The sequence below is a fragment of the Leuciscus leuciscus genome, assembly GCF_965113295.1.
Source record: "Leuciscus leuciscus genome assembly, chromosome: 5".
Taxonomy (NCBI): domain Eukaryota; kingdom Metazoa; phylum Chordata; class Actinopteri; order Cypriniformes; family Leuciscidae; genus Leuciscus; species Leuciscus leuciscus.
The window spans coordinates 45,491,787-45,512,850 of record NC_138729.1 but is presented as its reverse complement, the minus strand read 5'-3'; the positions used below and the strand labels follow the sequence as shown (position 1 = coordinate 45,512,850).

General features: G+C 35.2%; 1 protein-coding gene and 1 long non-coding RNA gene across 2 annotated transcripts in view; one reads left to right on the top strand and one right to left on the bottom strand.

The window, feature by feature from the left end:
• The first annotated feature begins 1,121 nt into the window (after window positions 1–1,121).
• The window catches only part of ppil2 (peptidylprolyl isomerase (cyclophilin)-like 2), a 36,385-nt gene continuing 16,442 nt past the window's right edge, over window positions 1,122–21,064 (top strand). The window contains exons 1-11 of the mRNA XM_082170841.1: window positions 1,122–1,278; window positions 1,649–1,698; window positions 3,049–3,094; window positions 4,588–4,650; window positions 5,141–5,192; window positions 8,961–9,012; window positions 9,149–9,240; window positions 9,764–9,853; window positions 12,391–12,466; window positions 16,378–16,538; window positions 20,433–20,508. Of these exons, the coding sequence (XP_082026967.1) occupies window positions 1,247–1,278; window positions 1,649–1,698; window positions 3,049–3,094; window positions 4,588–4,650; window positions 5,141–5,192; window positions 8,961–9,012; window positions 9,149–9,240; window positions 9,764–9,853; window positions 12,391–12,466; window positions 16,378–16,538; window positions 20,433–20,508 (790 nt within the window). The 5' untranslated portion in view covers window positions 1,122–1,246. The remainder of the gene's footprint in view (window positions 1,279–1,648; window positions 1,699–3,048; window positions 3,095–4,587; window positions 4,651–5,140; window positions 5,193–8,960; window positions 9,013–9,148; window positions 9,241–9,763; window positions 9,854–12,390; window positions 12,467–16,377; window positions 16,539–20,432; window positions 20,509–21,064) is intronic.
• On the bottom strand, window positions 16,714–19,109 carry LOC309499586. The gene is made up of 3 exons (XR_014206294.1): window positions 18,967–19,109; window positions 17,739–18,417; window positions 16,714–17,686 (listed from the first exon to the last, which is right to left on the bottom strand). It is a non-coding gene; the product is annotated as an uncharacterized lncRNA (long non-coding RNA).

Sequence of the window (21,064 nt, the reverse complement as noted above, 5' to 3'; positions counted from 1 at the left end):
TGCCATTGATTTTTTTTTTTGTTCAATATAGTTCCAACATTAACTGAGGGTGCAAAAATTATGTTGATAAAATATCACTTTGTAATGTTGAATCAATACTATACCGTTGATTTTTGGTTGAAATCTCAACATTATTTCAACATTACCTGAGGGTGTTAATGAGGTTTGTAACGTTAATTCAATGTAATTAGCGTTGATGCATCAACACTGACTCAACATTGTTTCAATGATTACATGCTATCTGGGGAATTTTTTTAATACTTTGTTGATGGAAATAAAATGCGCTGTGACCTCACATTGAGCACACAGTGAGTGCGCTGTGAGGTTACACTTTAGTTTTAGCTTACTGTGACCACAGAATGAGTATCCTGGGAGCTCATGGTGAGATCAAATTGTTGACTGGGAACCCTATAGGGAATATTTGGTCTCACGTTGAACTCAAATGAACTGGGAGGCATTTCTCAACTACTCATGAACAGTTTGAAGCCATTAACATTGAGTGGAACAACACTGACTTTTTCCCCCTGTAAAAAGCTGTTCTATGCTAAATTACTTTATCTACAGTATCTGTGCCATTCTTGCTAATTTCCTGACCGGTGATTTGTGATTAAAACGTTTAAGACCATTAAAAGACCACTAAATATTTTGACATTTTTGGCTTGGCTCTTTATTTATAATTTTTTTTGCCCAGGTACACATGCACATCTTGCCAGTAAGCCTAAAGAAGGGCAATTTTGTAAATGAATACACATTTGAAAGCAATGTTATTTTCCGGTCAAAACACACAATAGTTATAATAGTAAAAAAAAAAAAAAAAAAAAAAAAAAAAATATATATATATGCATACTTTATATATATTATAGCCTATTTATTTAGCTTTAATGCAGCCCCAGTGCTTTCAGATTCACTTTAGGTTTAATAATATATTTCCCCCCCCAGATTTGAATTATCTAAATAAAATATCATTATTGATCATTATTTTTGATCATATCCATCACAAAAAGACTGCCGTTGCTACAGATATAATAGTGTCTCAGTCATACCCTTTATTGAAATCACTATTCCGTATTCCGTACCGAAGAGGCACAATAAAAACATTTAGCCGTTTCACATCGGACACATTTTACTGTCGCGCTAAACGCTAACCGGAAGCGTATGTTTTAAAAAGTCGTAGGTTTTGTGTTGGTTGTTTATGCGTTTATAAACTTTAATTCTTTCGTTCACTGCTACATCTCCGGCCGCAAAAATGGGGAAACGACAGCATCAAAAAGATAAGATGTAAGTTGGAATGAAATATAACGCGAGTAAAATATGACATCATGTTTGAACTCTACTAACTATCGAGCATTGTATATCATTATATTATCTATATATGAATATATTTAAATGAAAGCAATATATATAAATGTATAATTTATTGCAATGAGATCGTGTTATGTGTTATCAGAGGTTTATAATGTTTGTTTTAAAACTGTATACAAGCCCAGCTTTCATCTTATTTTGTAGTTGTTTATATTTTTGCGTTGTTATAATATAAACATAGTATTTAGTTGTGAGATGTTGCCCATTTCTTTCATATGGATTCATTTAATTCTTATTCTTCTTCAATAAGTATAATAATATTATTCTTTATATCTGTCTGTTTCAGGTACATCACATGTACAGAGTACACTCAGTTTTATGGAGGGAAGAAATCAGGTACTTACATTAGTCTGGATGTATTGCACTGTTTGTATTAAGAAAAAATCTGTGATTGGTGCTTATTCCAAATCAGTCATCATGTGTGTAAGTGCGGTGACCAAATGGTGTTCTCTACTTATATAAGTACATGAAACTAAAATTATTATCAATTGGCGTGATGACTGATCTTCAACCAGATTGTTCCAATCCAATCTGACTTCTGACCTATAATGCTGCCTGGATCATAATCATACACTGTTCGCTCGTTGGCCAGAGGAGAACTGAGCCTGGTTTCTCTGAGTCCAAGGTTTTTTTTTCTTTATTCTGCCCTGATGGAGGTTTTGGTTCCTTGGCACTGTCACCTTTTTTCACCTTTGTTACCATTGGCTTGGCTTGCTTAGTTGGGGACATTAAATATAACATTTAATTTAATATTTTACAGTAATATTGATCTACCTGCATTGACACCATTATATGAGAACTGAACTGAGCTGGACGATGTCATCACGGTTTTCTCCAGAGCGTCTGTATATATATAAATGAGCTAAATAAATTACTTTTTTACAACAAAAATGAAACATCACTGAACTTACTTAAGCTGGACTGTGACGATATTTTCTTCTGGAAACAAACTTTGTTGCAGTATTTTCCTGTTATCTTTGTAAAGCTGCTTTGAAACAATCTGTATTGATTAACACAATAGGTACACAATACAGTATTCGACAGTAAACACAAAGCAAGCATTGTTGGATACATACAATACGAGTTAAACAAATTAACAGTGTATTAAGAGATGAATATACTTTTGTGGTTTAAATGCAATGTCATAATGCAGTTTTTACAGAGAGTATAGAGTAATGTCCTGTGGGGGAAAATATGCACATTTCAAATAATTAAACTTCAAGACACAGTCTTGAAAAATATCAGACATTTTTTAAATTGTTATTTCCAGGCCTTCATAAACAAATCAGGTTCTCTGAGATGTTGTACACTAAGTTTGGGTTCAGTAAGATTTTCTTTTTGAAGAATAAATCTCAATAAAGATGCATGAAATTGATCAAAAGTAACAGTAAATAGTTTTGTTACAAAATATTTCTATTTCAAACAAATGCTGTTCTTTTGAAACTTTCTGTTCGTCACAGAATCCTGATTATTAAATGCATCATGGTTTCCACAAAAATATTATATATTACATAAAATAAAATAGTGTATGTAATGCTGTTGGTTTTCTTGTCTCTCGCTGTGTTGTTTGATTGATTGCACCGTGTATAGACTTATTTTGTGCACTTATGATTTGATATTGCTGATGCTTCTCCGCCGAATCTCCCTGTGATCAGTCAAATAAACCTTTTGTTGTCTTGTTTATAGAAATCCCACGGTCCAATTTCAGACGTCTGCCCTTTGATCATTGCAGGTGAGTTTAGAAATGCATAACACTTCTTTCATGTTTGATAGAAAAGTCCTTTGTGTTTCCCTAAGTTTCGTCTAGTACAATAGATCCTGCTTTCAGAACTGCTGATATGGGGTTCAAATAATGCTGTCATTGCTTTTATTTGAGGTAAAGCTGCTGTTACCCCCCCCCCCCAAAAAAAACCCTATTAAAGTCGGCATGAAACAGAAGTTGTGATAGTCTTTTCTTCCCAATTGTGACACATATTCGAGTGAAACGTCTTGTCGAATAAGAAAATATGAAGGGCGGGGCTTGATTTTTATCAGCTGGAAATTGATTGATTGGATGGTTGTTGGTTTGCTATTGGTGGATCTCATGTGAGTGACATTTTGTCGAGCTCTTGCGCCAGTAAACCTCATCAGAGAAGAGAAGGGCACATTAATACAAAAATGTGCACAGATATATAATTTATAATAAATACTGAAATATTCCATAAAAATAAGAAATGTCAAAATTGTCAATTTAAAATACTTTTCTCCTGTTCTAGTTTAATATGCAGTGACAGCTATTAGAGAGTAGGTTGATTTTCTTAAAGGACAAGTTCGGTATTTTACACTTAAAGCCCTGTTTACAGATCGTATCTGATGAAATAGAACGGTTAAGATTAAAATTTGGACACATGCTCCTGTCCCGAGAATTTTAGGTTTATTTCGCTTTTGTGGACCTATTTTGCCAAACGCGTCACACCCGTGATTTTTCCGTTGAGAGCTTGAATAATAGACACTCCAGCCCAGTTGGTGGCGATAATGCACCTTTGCCAATTGCAAGCAAACCACGGGCATTTCATTGAATACACAGAAGAAGCAGAAGAAGAAGCGGCGGAGTAATACCGACCGTAAAGGTGCTGCGGTCTCACAGCACGTCCTATTAAGTCAATGGAGTTGGACAAAAACTACGATAAAACCTGTTGGAATGCATCTTTTTCAGCGATTTTTGAGGGAACATATCAGTGAACACCCCTGACCACTCGGTGAGTTTCACGTCTTTGTAAACGAAAGTTTAATGTGTTTTTAGGACGGAATCTTCCAGTGTATATAGACAACCATTGTGGGGGTGGTGGGGGGAAGCGAAATAAACCTAAAATTCTCGGGACAGCAGCATGTGTCCAAATTTTAATCTTAACCGTTCTATTTCATCAGATACGATCTGTAAACAGGGCTTTAAGTGTAAAATACCGAACTTGTCCTTTAAAATTGTGCTTCCAAAACATTGTTCTGTTTGTTGGAGCGGCCTAATGTGTGAACTCACAGCTCAAAAAAAAACCCTTTTGAGTTTGGGACAGGGCTTCTCATTTGTTCAGTGGAAGATGAGGAGAAGTTCATGAAACTTGATTGGAAACCATCAGTATGTTTGCAGATCTGTTTGGGGGCTCAGAAATGACACACAGCAGCTTTAGTCTCATGCTATATGTATGAGTTTATGAGTCTTTTAATTGTTGTCTTTTATCCCTCACATAGTTTGTCTCTTCAGCCCTTTGAGTATCCCATGTGCACAGTGGATGGAGTGATTTTTGACCTAATGTGAGTATATCACTCTCGTCAATAGCAAAATCATTGAGTAATTTGTAAATCATTAATTTACTTGCATGTATTAATTATATACTTATTTATAGTACCTTATATTTATCACTACATAGACTACCGTTATAAAGTTTGGGGTGAGAAATTGAGATCCTACTTTTTAGCAAGGATGCATTATATTAAACTGATCAAAAGTGACAGTAAAGACATTTACATTATGACAAATTCTGTTTTTATTTTTGACCTTTCTATTTATTAAAGAATCCTAAAAAAAGAAGTATCCAGTCAACCAAATCAGCATATTAGAATGATGACACTGAAGTCTGAAAATTCAGCTTTGCTCTCACAGGAATAAATAACTGTTAAAAATATAAAATATATATAAAACAGTTATTTTATATAAAGACTCAAACTTTTGAACAGTATTATGCATATAATCTTAATTGGTGTGATGAGACCAGAAAATGATTAACGTTTGTTTTTTCTTTAGGAGCATTGTGCCCTGGATTAAGAAGTTTGGTACCAACCCCATAACTGGAGAGGTATTTCAGTTATTCCAACTTATTTATTGTTTATTTGATGCTGACCAATAGACTTTTCAAAATCTTTGGAGGTGAAATGGTGGTTTCAAGTCCGGCTGGGAAGTTTGTATTTACAAGGTGGGAAATTGTGGTTACACTTTATTTTAAGGTGTCATTGTTACAGTGTAATTATATATTTAAGGACTGAGTAATATTAAGCAACTACATGTACTTACTATAGGGTTAGGGTAGGATTAGGGTTTGGTTGAGGGTTAGTTGCATGTAATTATGCATGATTTATTGTTATTACTATGGCAAGTACATGTAACATGTAACAAGGACACTGTAAAATAAAGTGTTAGCAAAGTTGTGTACGACGTCAGGTGCCATCAAATCATTTTCGATGTCGGTGTACCTTTTCTTAACTAACTACACAAAAATACAGCAAGGTTTTTAACTGTATACTTCTAGAAAAAGAAAAAAAAGAATGTGCATCACTCTCTCTCCGCTCCACCTATAGCTGGTGTGTGGCTGCCGTCGCATCATCCAAGTGGAGGCTGAGGAGAGCTTCCCAGATATGATTGTAAAGCACTTTGGGTGTACAGTAATTCATTGGAAATGCGCTATATAAACTTCATTCATTCTTTCATTCATTGTGGTGACGTTCATGTGTGTTCAACTCTCAAATACGATCTTTCCGACATGAGTTGAACACACCAAAAGCTCATTATCAAATGTCCTGCATGGATTAAACCACTAGAGGGTGTCAGACTCCATTTGAGGAGAAGCTAAGCGCTCCAGGAAAGACAAAGACTGATGACACCAAGTAAACTGCAACATCATTAACTCCAGATGATGCTATCAGTGCACTTGCACCTTCATCCTAGAGAATCCAAAGCTTCAAACCAGAATCTCTGCGTGTTGTAAAGAGCACTGCGGGTAATTCTAGAAGAAGAAACATATTTAGTTGTGTTTCTCGTATTTAGGTAATAAACTTGTAGTTTGTGTATGATACAGACCTTAATAATACCTAAAACCATGCAACTTGAGTAGAGATCTGTAAGTAATTTTTATGCGATCCATCTTATTATTTTCTACTTGCCGATAACTGCAAGGGCTAAAATGGGCTAAAAACCCCATAGACTTACTGTACGTTGAATTACATACCTGAGCCTCATCTGTGGGCTAGAATATGTTAGAGACTTGTGGCTGTGCTCTTTTAACTTGGGCCAGGAACTAGTGTTGTTATATTTAACTTAAATTGAAATTTTTAAAAATTGTTTGCTGTAATTGAAATAAAGCTGAAATGAAATATAAATATTAGGTGAAAAACTTTACCAAAAGTAAAACTGAATTAAAAATACATTAATAATACATTTGAACTAAAGCTTGAAAAACTAATACAATGACAAAAAGAACGTATCAAAATTACCAAAATGAAAATACATAAATGAAAGCTAATTCAAAAAACCTTATGAAAACTATACATTTAAACAAAAACAAAAAAATGACAAAAGCACATAACAAAATTACTATAATGAAAATATAATAATAATCACTCATTTAAATATAAGAATACTTTAATAGGATAAAAATAATATATTTATTAAAAAAAAAACACTGCCAGTAACCACCTAGCAACAACCCAGAATACCTTAGCAACCACCTCTAAAAACCATTCAACACACTATTGTTACATTGGTAAGAAATTGCCAATAAAATGTAACAATAATCATAATTTCATTGCATATTTGCCAAAAGGTAGGTTTTTTTTGCTTTAAGAGTTTAATTTGATATTTTGCAGAATAGTAAAGCTTCAGAAATTCACTTATGTGTTGCTTGGAGGGAAAATACTCTATTACTGTACCCATCTAGACATCATTATTGGGACTTTATGAAGATATTTCACAGGCCTGCTGATGGTGGCTAACAGCGTTCAGTGTGCCAGGAGTGGATGTGTGTGTAAATTGCTGTGTAATCAGTTCACTGGACACACATCGCTGCACTCTTAATTTATGGAATAGGAGTTATAGGGTCTCTGCATGTGCGTGCTGCATGCATAATCAGTTTGCTCTAGCATCAGCCAAAGTTGTGTGAATGTTTACTGAGAGTGGTTTTTTTTTGGGTGTGATGCAGATGTCCTGTATTTACTTGCTTCAAAATTCATATTCAGTGTCCATTGAAGCACATGGCTGTCATCTGTAATTCATCTTTACAGCTATGCATCTGAGTGAATGCATGTCTGGACATGCCTCTGTGATTGTGTGTGTGTGTGTGTGTTTCTGTTCCTACACACAGTTTGACTTTGTTATCTGAAGAATTCATGATTGATTTGTCTCGCTAGATGGAGAGGAGGAGAGCGAGTGCTGTGAGTTGATGAGAGGTGACTGTGAAAATGGATTCTGTGTGTGTGTGTTAGAGTGACTTTTACAGAGATCTTCTGGACATGCCAGGACTTGTTCTGCGGTGTAAGCATCATGCTCTCGTGTGTTCTGCATTAAATGGGTAGTAGTGAGGCATGTAATCAGAGATGTGTTATGTTGTATCAGTCCTACATTATTGCATTTTTGAAATGTCTGTGTTTGTTAGGCAAGGCAAGTTTATTTATATAGCACATTTCAGACACAATGGTAATTCAATATGGATTAAAAAATAATCATAAAATAATCACTAAAGATGTAAAATCCATTCAGCCAATCTGATTTCAAGTAGTTCTTGCCATTTTTGTGTCCAACGTATCCATCACAAACAGTCTGTAGTCTGAGGCGGAGACTGTGTTTATCACACACCAGCTACTGGGTTTACCAGGGAGGGAGTAATAATAATCCTGAGGGACTTTGACCTGTCTCAGTCTGATTCACTGTGTCACTGGATCACGGTGTGGTCAGTTTATATGTATCCCGCAGGCAGAACAATCCTCGGTCACAAAGTTGAAACCTCTAGTGACACCAAATAGACTCAACTGTGAATGGTTTACATGAATGATAAGCTATATTAGCATTGAAAAATGACACAACCATTCAAAAGATTGGGGTCAGTTAGATTTTTTATATTGTCTCACCAATGTGAATTCATTTAATCAAAAATACAGTAAAAACTGTGAAATATAATTAGAATTTCATATAACTGTTTAATACATTAAAATATGTATTCCTGTGATGGCAAAGCTGAATTTTCAGCATCATTACTTAGTCTTCAGTCACACGATTCTTCCGAAATCATTCTAATATGCTGATTTGCTCAAGAAATATCAATGTTGACAACAGTTGTTGCTGCTTAATATTTTTGTGATCATTTTTTTTCAGGATTCTTTGATGAAAAGAAAGTTCCAAACAACAGCATTTACTAAAGAAACTTTAGTACACATTAAATGTCATTACTGTCAGTTTTGATCAATTTAAATATTTTTTACAGTTTTTCTGTATGCTAAAAAAAACCTGGCCAACACTAAACAGCACTTTAGCTAATTAACTGAAGTCTTTCTTTGCTGTAATCCCACATGAATTTACTTTTTTCTTTTCTCTAAAACCATACTAGATCCACAGCATTGCGTGATGGTGTTTAAAATGAGTGGTATTCAGTTAGTGCCTTGATTTATCATCGCCCAAACACGTCCTATGTGAATCAGCTAATTCATGCTAAATAATTAAACACAATTAGACATTTCCAGGGTGTGATTACATTATAATTGAAAAGGTAGGTGTGTCTGAGAGCCAAAGTCTGACAGATATAGTCACAAACTTCCTAACACCTCTCTCTCTCTCTCTCTCTCTCTCTCTCTCTCTCTAGAAGCTTGAGGCTAAATCCCTCATCAAGCTTAACTTCAGCAAAAACAGTGAAGGTAAATATGTTTGTGTGTGTGTGCGCGCTCTTTATCCTCTTACCTGACTTGCGTCAACAACAATATGTGCTAATGACGAGATAATGGATTGAAGTCCTCTACAGTGCATATTCTGTCTTTCTCTCCTGTACTTTAGGGAAGTACCACTGTCCTGTGCTCTACACAGTGTTCACAAACAACTCCCACATTGTTACCAACAAAGTCACAGGGAATGTTTTCTCCAATGAGGTACAACACCCTACATCTGAAGTGTTTTAAAGTTCTTTTTGCATGCAAATATAAGGGACCGTAATCTACACGTCTGTAGAATTTACTTCTACTTCCAAATCAACTTGTGATATTTTTCAAGGTTTCTTGAACCCAAAACAGTCATAATTTAGTTTTACCCAAAAATGATTATATAAATATTTCTAAATGAATATTGTTTAATTAAATAAATAAAATAATACATTCATATATTTAAATTTTATTACCCATTTTTGCTGTTCAGTTTCCATGCATGGTTGAAAATGTAGGTATATACTAAAAGTCACGGTTGTTCATGCTCTCTTTAATATCATGCTGACGTTAATGATTTCTAATCAATGCATTAACTGTCTTTAACCCCTTAAACACTGAGGCCATTTTTGGAGTTTTTTGTCTGAGTGACACACAAAAAAGTAAAGACTCATAACTTCAAAACTATAGAGAGGAGAGTCAAATCACTGTATAAATGTGTAGTAAAAATCCTATAAATGTGTGTTTTGTTTAGGCAGTAGAGCAGCTCAACATCAAGACAAAGAGTTATAAAGACCTGCTGACGGATGAACCCTTCACCCGCCAGGATCTCATCACACTGCAGGTGACGGACACAGAGAGTGTGTGTTTATGACTGTTAAGTGACGATCAAGCAGTGTCACATGAGTGCTGTTATGTGTGCATGGCTGTGATTTAATACAGCTTTACTAGACACAAGTTAGTATCAAGCAACTCGCGCTTCGGACAACAATCAGCCAGTTCAGTTTTAGTTTGTATGTGGCTGTCTGTGTATCAAAACCCTGTGATTTCATCAAATGTCAGGTTGAAGCCGGTTCACATGCACTGCAGTGTTTAACAGCTATTGAGAGAGAGACAGTCAGGATGATCCTGATGACTGACAGACACACAGGAATCATTTGCATGCAACAATTATAAATATCTGCTCAGCTATAGTGTTTATTCACATCCCTAATGGCCTTTTTTTATATGTTCAGTTTTCATTTTTAGTTGTTTGTTTTTAGAAATGTTTTGTAGCTTTAATTCTATATAGCTTTAATTAATTTGTAGTTTTAGTCATTTTATTTCAGCTTTTTTAATTACCTAAAACTTAACACTGGTCCTAAAGTTTGTGAAAAACAAATAGTGGATGTTTTGGGGCAAATCATTTCACCGGGATATAAATGTTAGTACTCACTGTTCCAAAATAGCCACATGTTAACATGATGTTTGTGTTTTTAAATGAATCTTTTAAACTCCTGTCATATGACTAATGACACTATAAAGCTTGTAAACCTGGTAACTTTTGCAAGGATTCCAGGAACTGACAGAATAATTCACCCACAGGAATGATAAGTGTAGCATCTCACCACTAAAGGATATTTGGACAGCTTTAAAGCTGAAATAACACACATTTTTGTAAGGACAAATTAATATAAACCCTTTAACAAAAATATGAGCTGCACATTTCTGCTTTGAAACCTTCTGGAATGTATTGCCCCATTGACTTCCACTGTAAGTGCATTACTGCTAACACATCCCTCAGACTGTGAGATGCGGCGACTGTCTAAAGTTGTGTTAAGCTTTGCTGTAAATCCATTTGAGTGTAAGACCTTATGTAACCTTTCTATCAACAAATCTATACATGGCACTGGCATGTTAGGATCTGTGTAGTAGGTCATGTACACTACCATTCAATAGTTTGGGGTCAGTAAGATTTATTTATTAATTTTTTTGGAAAGAAAATTAATACTTTTATTCTGCAGGGATGCATTAAAATGATCAAAAGTGACAGTAAAGACATTTGTAATGTTACAAAAGATTTCTATTTCAAATAAATGCTGTTCGTTTTAACTTTCCATTCATTGAAGAATCCTAGAAAAAAAAAGCATGGTTTCCACAAAAATATTAAACATATTTTCAACATTGATAATAATAATAAGAAATGTTTCTTGAGCATTAAATCAGCATATTTGAATGATTTCTGAAGGATCATGTGACACTGAAGACTGGAGTAATGATGCTGAAAATTCAGCTTTGATCACATGAATAAATTACATTTAAAATATATCATAATAAAAATATGTGATAATATTTTATATGACTGTTTTTGTGTTGTTTTTGATCAAATAAATGCAGTCTTGGTAAGCATAAGAGGCTGTTTTTCAAAAACACAATTTTTACCGACCCCAAATCTTTGAACAGTGTTATATGTTCAGACTTCGCATTGAGTTTTATGTTTGCATTTCCTGTGCATTTTTATGCAATAATGTGGAAATAAAGAATCTGTTAAAATGACTGATTGACAGCCCTTATATAAGTAAAGTAGTCTATGGTATGTCTGTCTTCAGAAAGCCAGGGAAACGTGGGTGTGTGTGAAAGAAACTGTGAGCTGAATCAGTGTTTTCTGTGTGTGTGCTTGTGAGCTACAGTGTCCAGTATTCATAGAAAGTCCTTGCATGGTTTATTTAGGGTGTTCAGAGAAATAGAAAGGGACTTTGAGTTATTTTTGGCTGAGATTTATTTTAGATTGATATGGTTCAGAGCGGTAACTTTGGACGTGTCTATCCCTTGGAGCTCGAGGAATGGCAGGTCAGGGAGGTGTCGGGCGGCGTAGTTTAAGGGTTAAAGAGTTTTTGAGACAGACACAGAGGTTATTTTTGGGTGCCCTGTGGGATGGGAAAGCTGGGGGAGTTTTAAAAGGATATGGGGGGAAAGTATTTGAAAAGAGAGATGGTTTGGAGTGGGAGTTTAGCTGAAATTGCAGGACTGAAATGGGCTGAGGTATAGTTTCACTGTCTGACCTATTTGGAACAGATGCAACGGTGGGTCAAGCAAAGAGCAGAGGAGAGGAGAGCGAGAGCGAGAGTGAGAGATGAGAAGGTCCTGAACTCTCTTTTGTTTGTGTGTGTGTGTGTTGCAGCAGACAAGCCCCCGAACTGTCCAGTCAGCAACATTTACACTAAACTGATAAAACACTGCCAAAACAAATTCATTAGAGAGTGTTTACTTGTCTTTCTATTTAGGGAAAAATATGATATGAGTTGTTTTATAACAATTGTGTGTGTATAATGATCTGTGCATAGTTTGTCAGCAAATCTGAAGTTGTCATATAACATCTCATCTTGTCACTTTATTTCCCAGGATCCTACAAATCTGGATAAATTCAATGTCTCCAACTTCTTCCATGTGAAAAACAATATGAAAGTCCTTGACCCTGGTGAGTTCAGTGTTTTGAATGCAGTACAAAATGTTCAGTTCGTTTTGGCAAAGATTTGACTGTATAGATATTGAGGATAGCATACTATTCTTACTCCTAGTATGCAGTATATAGTGTTTGGTGTGCAAATCCTGCATTGCAGTGTTGTTTATTATTAACCAACACCAAAACTATTACAAATTATTTTTGTTTATTGAAATAAAATAAGATACAAATATTAGATTAAAAACTTAATTTAAACCTAAAAAAGATTGAGGAAAATTAGTAAAATTATTAGTTTTTCATCTAATATTTGTATACTAAATATTATGAAAGTGCAAAAATTACTAAAACTGAAATAAAATAAATGAAAGCTAAATAGAAATAAGAGATAAGACAAAAAAAAAAAGACAGAATTACACAACAAATCTTAAAACCCCTAATTAAAAATGACAAAAAGAAGCTAATTCAAAACATTAATTAATACAATAATAGTAAAAAAAACCACTACAATAACACTGATGTGCAGTTTATAACAGAGCACACTTTCTGGCGACTGCATTCCACAATAACACAGATTGCAAATGAATAATTAAAGAAGAAAACCTTCACTGTCAGTTAGCTAGACTTAACCTGTGAGAGTTGAATAATTTAGCTCCAGGCTCAGGTGTGCTATTTTCACATTACATTTAGTTATGTAGGCATATTACTTGCATTAGCCCAGCCGTGATGATTTAAGGAAATTAATTGGTTAACGAGGTAGAACTTGGTGCAATTCGTTATGGATTCACATTGCACAATGAATTTAACTAAAGGAGTGTATCTGTCAAATGATGTGAATTCATTTGAATCCCTGAACATGACATACTTAAAAGGCCATGAAGATACCCATCATGACAGGAATGCAAGATAATGTGTGTGTATGTCATCACAGACTGTAATCGCTGACCAGCGGTCTTAGATTAGCCGGAGAGATCCATATTTCTGACATCACTGCAACACTGTCTGCGCTGCTGTTATAGCGGATCTCATGATGTGGCTGGTTTACTCTGTGTAGCTTAGACTTTTCAATCTCAAAAACCCCTGAAAATCAGTTTTTATTGTGGGGTCCTTCTTTGAAACGTCCTCATATGACTGGATGGTAGCACTTTATTGAATCCTGTATAATGCATTATAATATTATTTATGCATTAAAATGGTATTTCATAATGTCATATAATACACAGTGTAATTCATTTTTATTTATTTATTTTTAGAATTGGAACCACAGTTATTTTTATATATATAATATATATATATATATATATATATATATATATATATATATATATATAATATATTATATATATATATATATATATATATATATATATATATAATATATTATATATATATATATATATATATATATATATATATATATATATATATAATATATTATATATATATATATATATATATATATATATATAGTACATTATATTAAGTCAAGTCACCTTTATTTATATAGTACTTTTTACAACACGGATTGTTTCAAAGCAGCTTTACAGTGATAATAGGAAATTAATGCAACAGAGATTGTTTTGGCTGTACAGCAGCTCTAGAAGAAAGTCATTGTCCAGCTTAAGTAAGTTTTTAATTGACTAATTCATTTAAATTAGTACATTTTTAGTTACCTGTGATTTGTATATGTACATTTCTGAAATGCATAACTTAGATAGTTACCTCTGATAATAGATCACTCTAAATTGTAATTGTGGACACATGCATTTTCTGTAAAGCAGCTTTGAAACTGTGTATTGTGAAAAGCACTATACAAATAAATGTGAATTGAATTTTAACTTGAAATTGAACTTGAGGCGAACTGAATCTGATCATTTACAGTTACACGACAACAGCGTTTTAGTGGCCTGAGAAGAACGCAAACTTAGGTTTCAAAGTACACGTTTTTGAAGACCGGTTTTGAAAGCAATACCGTTATCTCTTCAAAAAAGTGAATCTGTGAAAACAGTGATGACATGCACGTGTATTACGTGTTTAGTCTATAGACCTTATGCGCCAGAGAAACGAGGGCGCCGCCATCTTTAGAATATTGTCTTTTAACTTCTGTTTTTGCGGTCGCTCTGTATATTCCTATGGTATTGCTGTCCAGGAGTAATTCGCTTTTTAAATGGATTTACTTAATGTAAAGTTAACGAAAGTTATCATGAGGATTGTAATGTTTAAAGCAGATGTCTTAACAAATGTCAGTAGACCGGGAAGATTTTAAAACGAGCCATTCATTCATAAATACACAATATCACTGTGAAAATACAGACCGGAAGTCAAAAGACAACGAGCACAGCGCTGAAAAGGGGCGGGGCTACATAAGGCATGCATTATTACCCACCTCTTTATAATTACAAGCTTAAAGAGTTTGATGCATTTGTAATTTGTTGATGCATTTTATGCAGTTTAATGCATTTGGTTTTGTTCAAAGTCTCTTGTACTAGTGGAGCGGCTAAGTGCTTATGTTTGGCAGAATCGTTCAGTTTATGATACAAGCGTGAAAATTGGCATGAGCAGTCTCTGTGGGTCACTTGACAATAAGCCACCTACAGCTACTTGAAATTTCAAGATGGCGGCCATTTTTCAAGATGGCCACCACCTTAGTGGAGCAATTAGGCTTAAGAAATTATTTCGTTGGTGATACAAGCATGAAAATTGCCATGAGCCTAATTGCTCCACTAAGGTGGTGGCCATCTTGAAAAATGGCCGCCATCTTGAAATTTCAAGTAGCTGTGGGTGGCTTATTGTCTAGTGGCTTATTGTCCATCAGAGACTGCTCATGCCAATTTTCATGCTTGTATCACCAAATAAACCACTATATCATTTAACTGCTCCACTAAGGTGTCGGCCATCTTGAAAAAATAAAAATCTTGAAATTTCAAGTGGCTCGGACAATTTTCTTGTCAAGTGACCCATGGAGACTGCTCATGCCAATTTTCACGCTTGTATCATAAACTGAACGATTATGTCACTTAAGCCCCTTTCACACAGAGATTCCGGAAAATACACGGATAAAGTGACCCGGGATTTGACCCGGGTTCGTTTGATTTTGGTTCATTCACACTGCCAGTGATTTTCCGGAATCAGAGAGTGCGTTCACACACAACCCGTAAAAATGCCGTAAAGACACGTGACATCGATGTGACTTGTAATCTCAGCAGCGTCTTAAGTTTGCTTATGAGCTGCGATCTCTCTCTCGAGAAACCACGCTTGTGCATTTGTTTCTCTGATTCGATCATAAACTTGCGCATTACGTACCGTTTCACAGCTGGAGAACGAGCCCGGCTTCAGCGTCATCACTACGACACGGCATTATTACGGCTTTTGTTCACACAGCGCGCGTTCCGGGACTGAACACGGCAATGTTACTAGGTCCCGACCCGGCATCGATCCCGGCATAAATCCCGGGTCGAGTTTGCGTTCACACAGAAGGCGCTCTGGCAATTTGCCGGCAATTTGCCGGGTTCAAAGCGCTGTGTGAAAGGGGCTTTAGCCGCTCCACTATACTCACCACAGCATTTATTTGGTTACAAATAATTTTACAATTAAATTGACCAAAAGCTGAATTTTCAGCATCATTACTGATTCTTCAGAAATCATTCTATTATGCTGATTTAATAAATAGAAAGTTCAAAAGAACAGCATTTATTTAAAATAGAAATATTTTGTATTTACTGTGGCTTTTGATCAAATAAATATGTCCTTGCTGAATAAAATAATACATTTAAAAAAAAAAAATGTTTGAAAAACTTTTGAACTGTATTATGTGCACACAAAGGCTTCAAATAAAAGGTAATCATACCAAGTGTTTTTGTGAATCTGATGACTTGTATTGTGGAGATGTCACTTTTATGAGCCCCTGTCCATTTGTCCTTCCCCTACAGATGAAGAGAAAGCCAAACTGGAACCAGGATACCATCTGAAAACCACAAACATGGAGACGCGAGAAACCCTGGCGGAGCTTTACAGGGACTATAAAGGAGATCAGCTGTTGGCCTCCACTATGAAAGAGCCAGAAACCAAAAAAACAGACAAGTTCAATGCTGTGAGTGTTTTAAGATATTGCTTTTCTAGCTATAGTCGATTCTTCGCTCTCCTGTTTGTCTTCATTGTTTTGTTTCTTTTTTCTATTTGTCGTCATTTTGAAGCAGCAAAAATGTCCAACATTGATAATAATAAGAAATGTTTCTTGAGAATCAAATCTGCATATTAGAAGGAATAAATTACATTACAATATATTCAAACAGAAATCATTTAAAATTTTAATAATATTTCACAATATTACTGTTTTTACTATATTTCTCATCAATTACATGCAGCCTTGGTTTGCATTAGAGGTTTCTTTCAAAAACACAAAAAATCTTCCCAAACCCTTACTTTTAGTGCAATAATTGTAATGGGTAATAATGGGTCCTAACGAGATCTCCTGCGAGGTGTTTGAGGTCAGATAAAGCAGTTCAGTGCAGCGCTGTTTGGGTCACAGTGACGTTTCTTGACGTCTCTGTGTGTGTGTGTGTGTGTGTGTGTGTGTGTACGTGCATGTAAAAGTGTCTGTGCATTACGAGGTGATTTGCCTCTCAGACTCTACCACCATCACACAGCAACTGGAGCAGAAGAAAACGCCTCGCAGGATCCTCAACCGACCACACACACTCAGAGCAAGAATCTCAAGAAGTTCCTCTGAATGTCATGTCAATTCTTTCTAAAATTATCACACCAATTACTCACTTCCTGCGTAATGACCCCACCGCACCAATACCTGGTATATAAATCATGAGGTTTTTTTCTTTCGTACTTGCTCTGCGGTGGTTCTGAGTGTGTTTGTGGCCGTGTCTCAAGCCTTCTTTTAGTCCAGGTTGGAGTGTGTCTGCCCTGTGCTTTCAGCTATATAAGCTTTTCTTGCTCAGCCCATTCAGAGAGTGTAATTGGCTCAACTTTTGGCATGAATGCCAGTCTATTTCAGCCCTAGCTGTGCTGGATTGGTATTGTGACGCTGAAATAGACTGGCATTCAAGCCCACTCTCCTACTGATTTAGCTTTGCTATTTCTACACCATACTAGGGCAACTATAATATCCCAAATAACTGTTTTCAACTAAATGTGCTAGATTTCAAATTTAAACAAAAATGCATTACTCATTGAGCACCATTTATGCTACAGAAATTAATATTATAATGTGAGAATATAATTTGACTTGTTGTAAAGAGCTGAGTGTAAAGTGATCTGACACTTATATTTAAACTACACGAGTCAGTAAGAAACCACCTAGCAACCACCCAGAACACCTGCAACTGTATAGCAATATGCTATGGCAATAGCATTGAGGAGGTAATTTTTTTTATTCAGGAAATGTAAAAATCTTGTTAGTTAGTTTATTTGTATAGCACATTTAAAAACAACTCGAGTTGACCAAAGTGTTTTCCATTAAAACAATATTCCAATAGCATAAATAACAAAAATACAAAAACCAAACCAAAAAATACAATTAAAAAACAAGACAGTAAAACAAGGTCAACCATATCCCTGGGCAAGTAAGTGTGCCCTCAGATGTTATTTGCATTTTTGTTATATGAATTATATTTATGAATATAACCTATAATTTTTTAAAAATAAATAATAATATTATTATTATAACAAATATCATTAAACTATTGTTTTAAACATTAATAATAATAGGACATTTTTCGGAAAGATCATGACACTGAAGACTATGATGCTGAAAATTCAGCTTTGCTATCACAGGAAAAAATTACATTTTAAAATATATAAAAATAGGAAACAGTAAAATTTCATAATATTTCTGTTTCTTACTGTATTTTTGGTCAAATAAATGCAGACTTTGAGGGCATAAGAGATTTCTTTCAAAAAATTTTACTGACCCCAAACTTTTGAGTGGTAGCTTAGTTTATCTCTTTAAATTCATTCTATATTGAAGTTATTTTATTTTTCTAAACTGTTTTAATTATCCTTATTTCTTTTAATTATTTTAATTTCTCCTATGTCAGCAGGGCATTTAGCCCGAAACTGTAAATGCCCACTCAGAAGGTAAAAGAAAGTGATAATGTGAAAGTGACGTGTATTAATGTGGGTTTGAAAGTAGAACAGTGTTTAAATGACGATATTAAAGTTTTCGTCTGAGAAAGAATGTGAACGCAGTGCTAAAGAAAGTGAAAAGAACGTGTGAGTAAATGAGGGAGAAAAGAAAGTTAAAGGAAAGTTGATAGATGGAAGTCGTAAGAAGATTGAAGGTTAAAAGAAGGAAAGATTTAAGTCTTAAGGGAATCCTTTGAAGGAAAGATCTATAATAATATTATTTTTTATTTTTAAAAGTACTGTATTTTATTTAATTTTTCTAAACTGTTTTAATTATTCTTATTTCTTTTTATATTTTAATTTCTTCTATGTAAAGCACTTTGAATTGCCATTGTGTATGAAATGTGCTATATAAATAAACTTGCCTTGCCTTGCCTTGCCTATAGACCTTTTGCGCCAGAGAAACGAGGACGCCGCCATCTTTAGAATATTGTCTTTTAACTTCCGTTTTTGCGGTCGCCCTGTATGTTTCTATGGCGCTGCTGTCCAGGAGTAATTAGCTTTTGAAGTGGATTTACTTAAAGGGATAGTTCACTTTGAAATTAATTTTTGGTATGTTTTAGCTTACCTCAAGGGCATCCAAGATGTAGGTGTCTTTTTTTCCGCAGTAGTTTCAATTTTTATATTTTTAGGTCAAACCGTTCTTGTCTGTCAGTCATATAATGCAGGTCTATGGTCATTATCTCAAAACACAAGCACAGAGTCCAAATTAAAACAATTCCCCGTCGTCCAAATTAAACAATTCCCCATCGTAAGTACACATTGATGGCCTAAGACACGAAACGAGCGGTTTGTGTGAGAAAACGAACAGTATTTATATCGTTTTTACCTCTTATACGCAGCCATGTCGAAGTGATCTGATCTGACGTGTGCGCAGACTGGTGCATAGATATATACACTAGATGTCGCCTTAAAGACATTCGTTCCAATGAACTGCCGTAGACAAGGCGACATCTAGTGTGTATATATCTATGCACCAGTCTGCGCACACGTCAGATCAGATCACTTCGACATGGCTGCGTATAAGAGGTAAAAACGATATAAATACTGTTCGTTTTCTCACACAAACCGCTCGTTTCGTGTCTTAGGCCATCAATGTGTACTTACGATGGGGAATTGTTTAATTTGGACTCTGTGCTTGTGTTTTGAGATAATGACCATAGACCTGCATTATATGACTGACAGACAAGAATGGTTTGACCTAAAAATATAAAAATTGAAACTACTGCGGAAAAAGAGACACCTACATCTTGGATGCCCTTGAGGTAAGCTAAAACATACCAAAAATTAATTTCAAAGTGAACTATCCCTTTAATGTAAAGTTAACGAAAGTGATCATGAGGACTGTGATGTTTAAAGCAGATGACTAAACAAATGTCAGTCGACCGGGAAGATTTTAAAACGAGCCGTTCATTAATAAACACGCAAAATCACTGTGAAAATACAGACCGGAAGTCAAAAGGCAACGAGCGCAGCGCTGAAAAGGGGCGGGGCTACATAAGGTCTATTGAATACCGAAAATTTTAATTTGTAGAGAAAAGCCTATTTTTTACTATTATTTTAAGAGTAGCGAGTCAGCTGGGAACACAGACCTGTTGAGAAGACACATCTGTTGCACATCAACACATCCAAACACACTTGAATCGCCCCACAGGAATCATTGAACATATCCTCCTGTCTGTCTGTCTGTCTTCACAATGAATTGGTGATAAAACACTATTATTAAGTGTGATTAGGAGGTGTAGGAGGGATGTCATGCATATGAAGATCATTTAGTCGTTTCGGATGGAGGTGTTAGGGCTTATTTTGTCTTATCTGTAAACCATGTCTGTCTCTCTTCTTTCAGGCTCACTATTCCACTGGAAGAGTGTCTGCCTCCTTCACATCTACAGCTATGGCTCCAGCCACCACCCATGAAGCAGGTAATGGAGATTAAACATGTTTTCCCTGCTTACTCAAACCAAACAAATCTGATAGGAACAGACCATTTTTGTTTGAAATGCATCAGCTGGTCCATGGGTCATGGTTGATTCTAATCAGGAGATGGCCAAGTCACGAGCCTCCCTTTAGTCTTCTTATGGTTCCTTCTCTTTGTTACTGTCCTATTTGAGCCGATTGCTGATTCTGATTGACTCCATTAAGCTATGTTGCTGGTAATGGTAATGCCCACAGTCACTTTGGGTAGAAGAGTCTTCTAAATGTGCAAATGTAAATGTCATCATGACTGGTGATGCACACAACAAATGACATAATTTCCCTTTTTGTTTATGCTGGGAAGTTGCTTCATGCATTTCATAACATTGCATCATTGCAAAACCTGAAACTCCTGCCAAGTATTAGTTCTGGTTTGTTATTTACACTCATTTTCGAGTGAGTCTGGCTTCAGTATACCTCAGGAAACCATCTGGCAGCTGTCAAATCGGTCCTGCAAACCTGTTCATTCTCTTTCAGATTAGTTTAAGGCTTTTATGATACAGA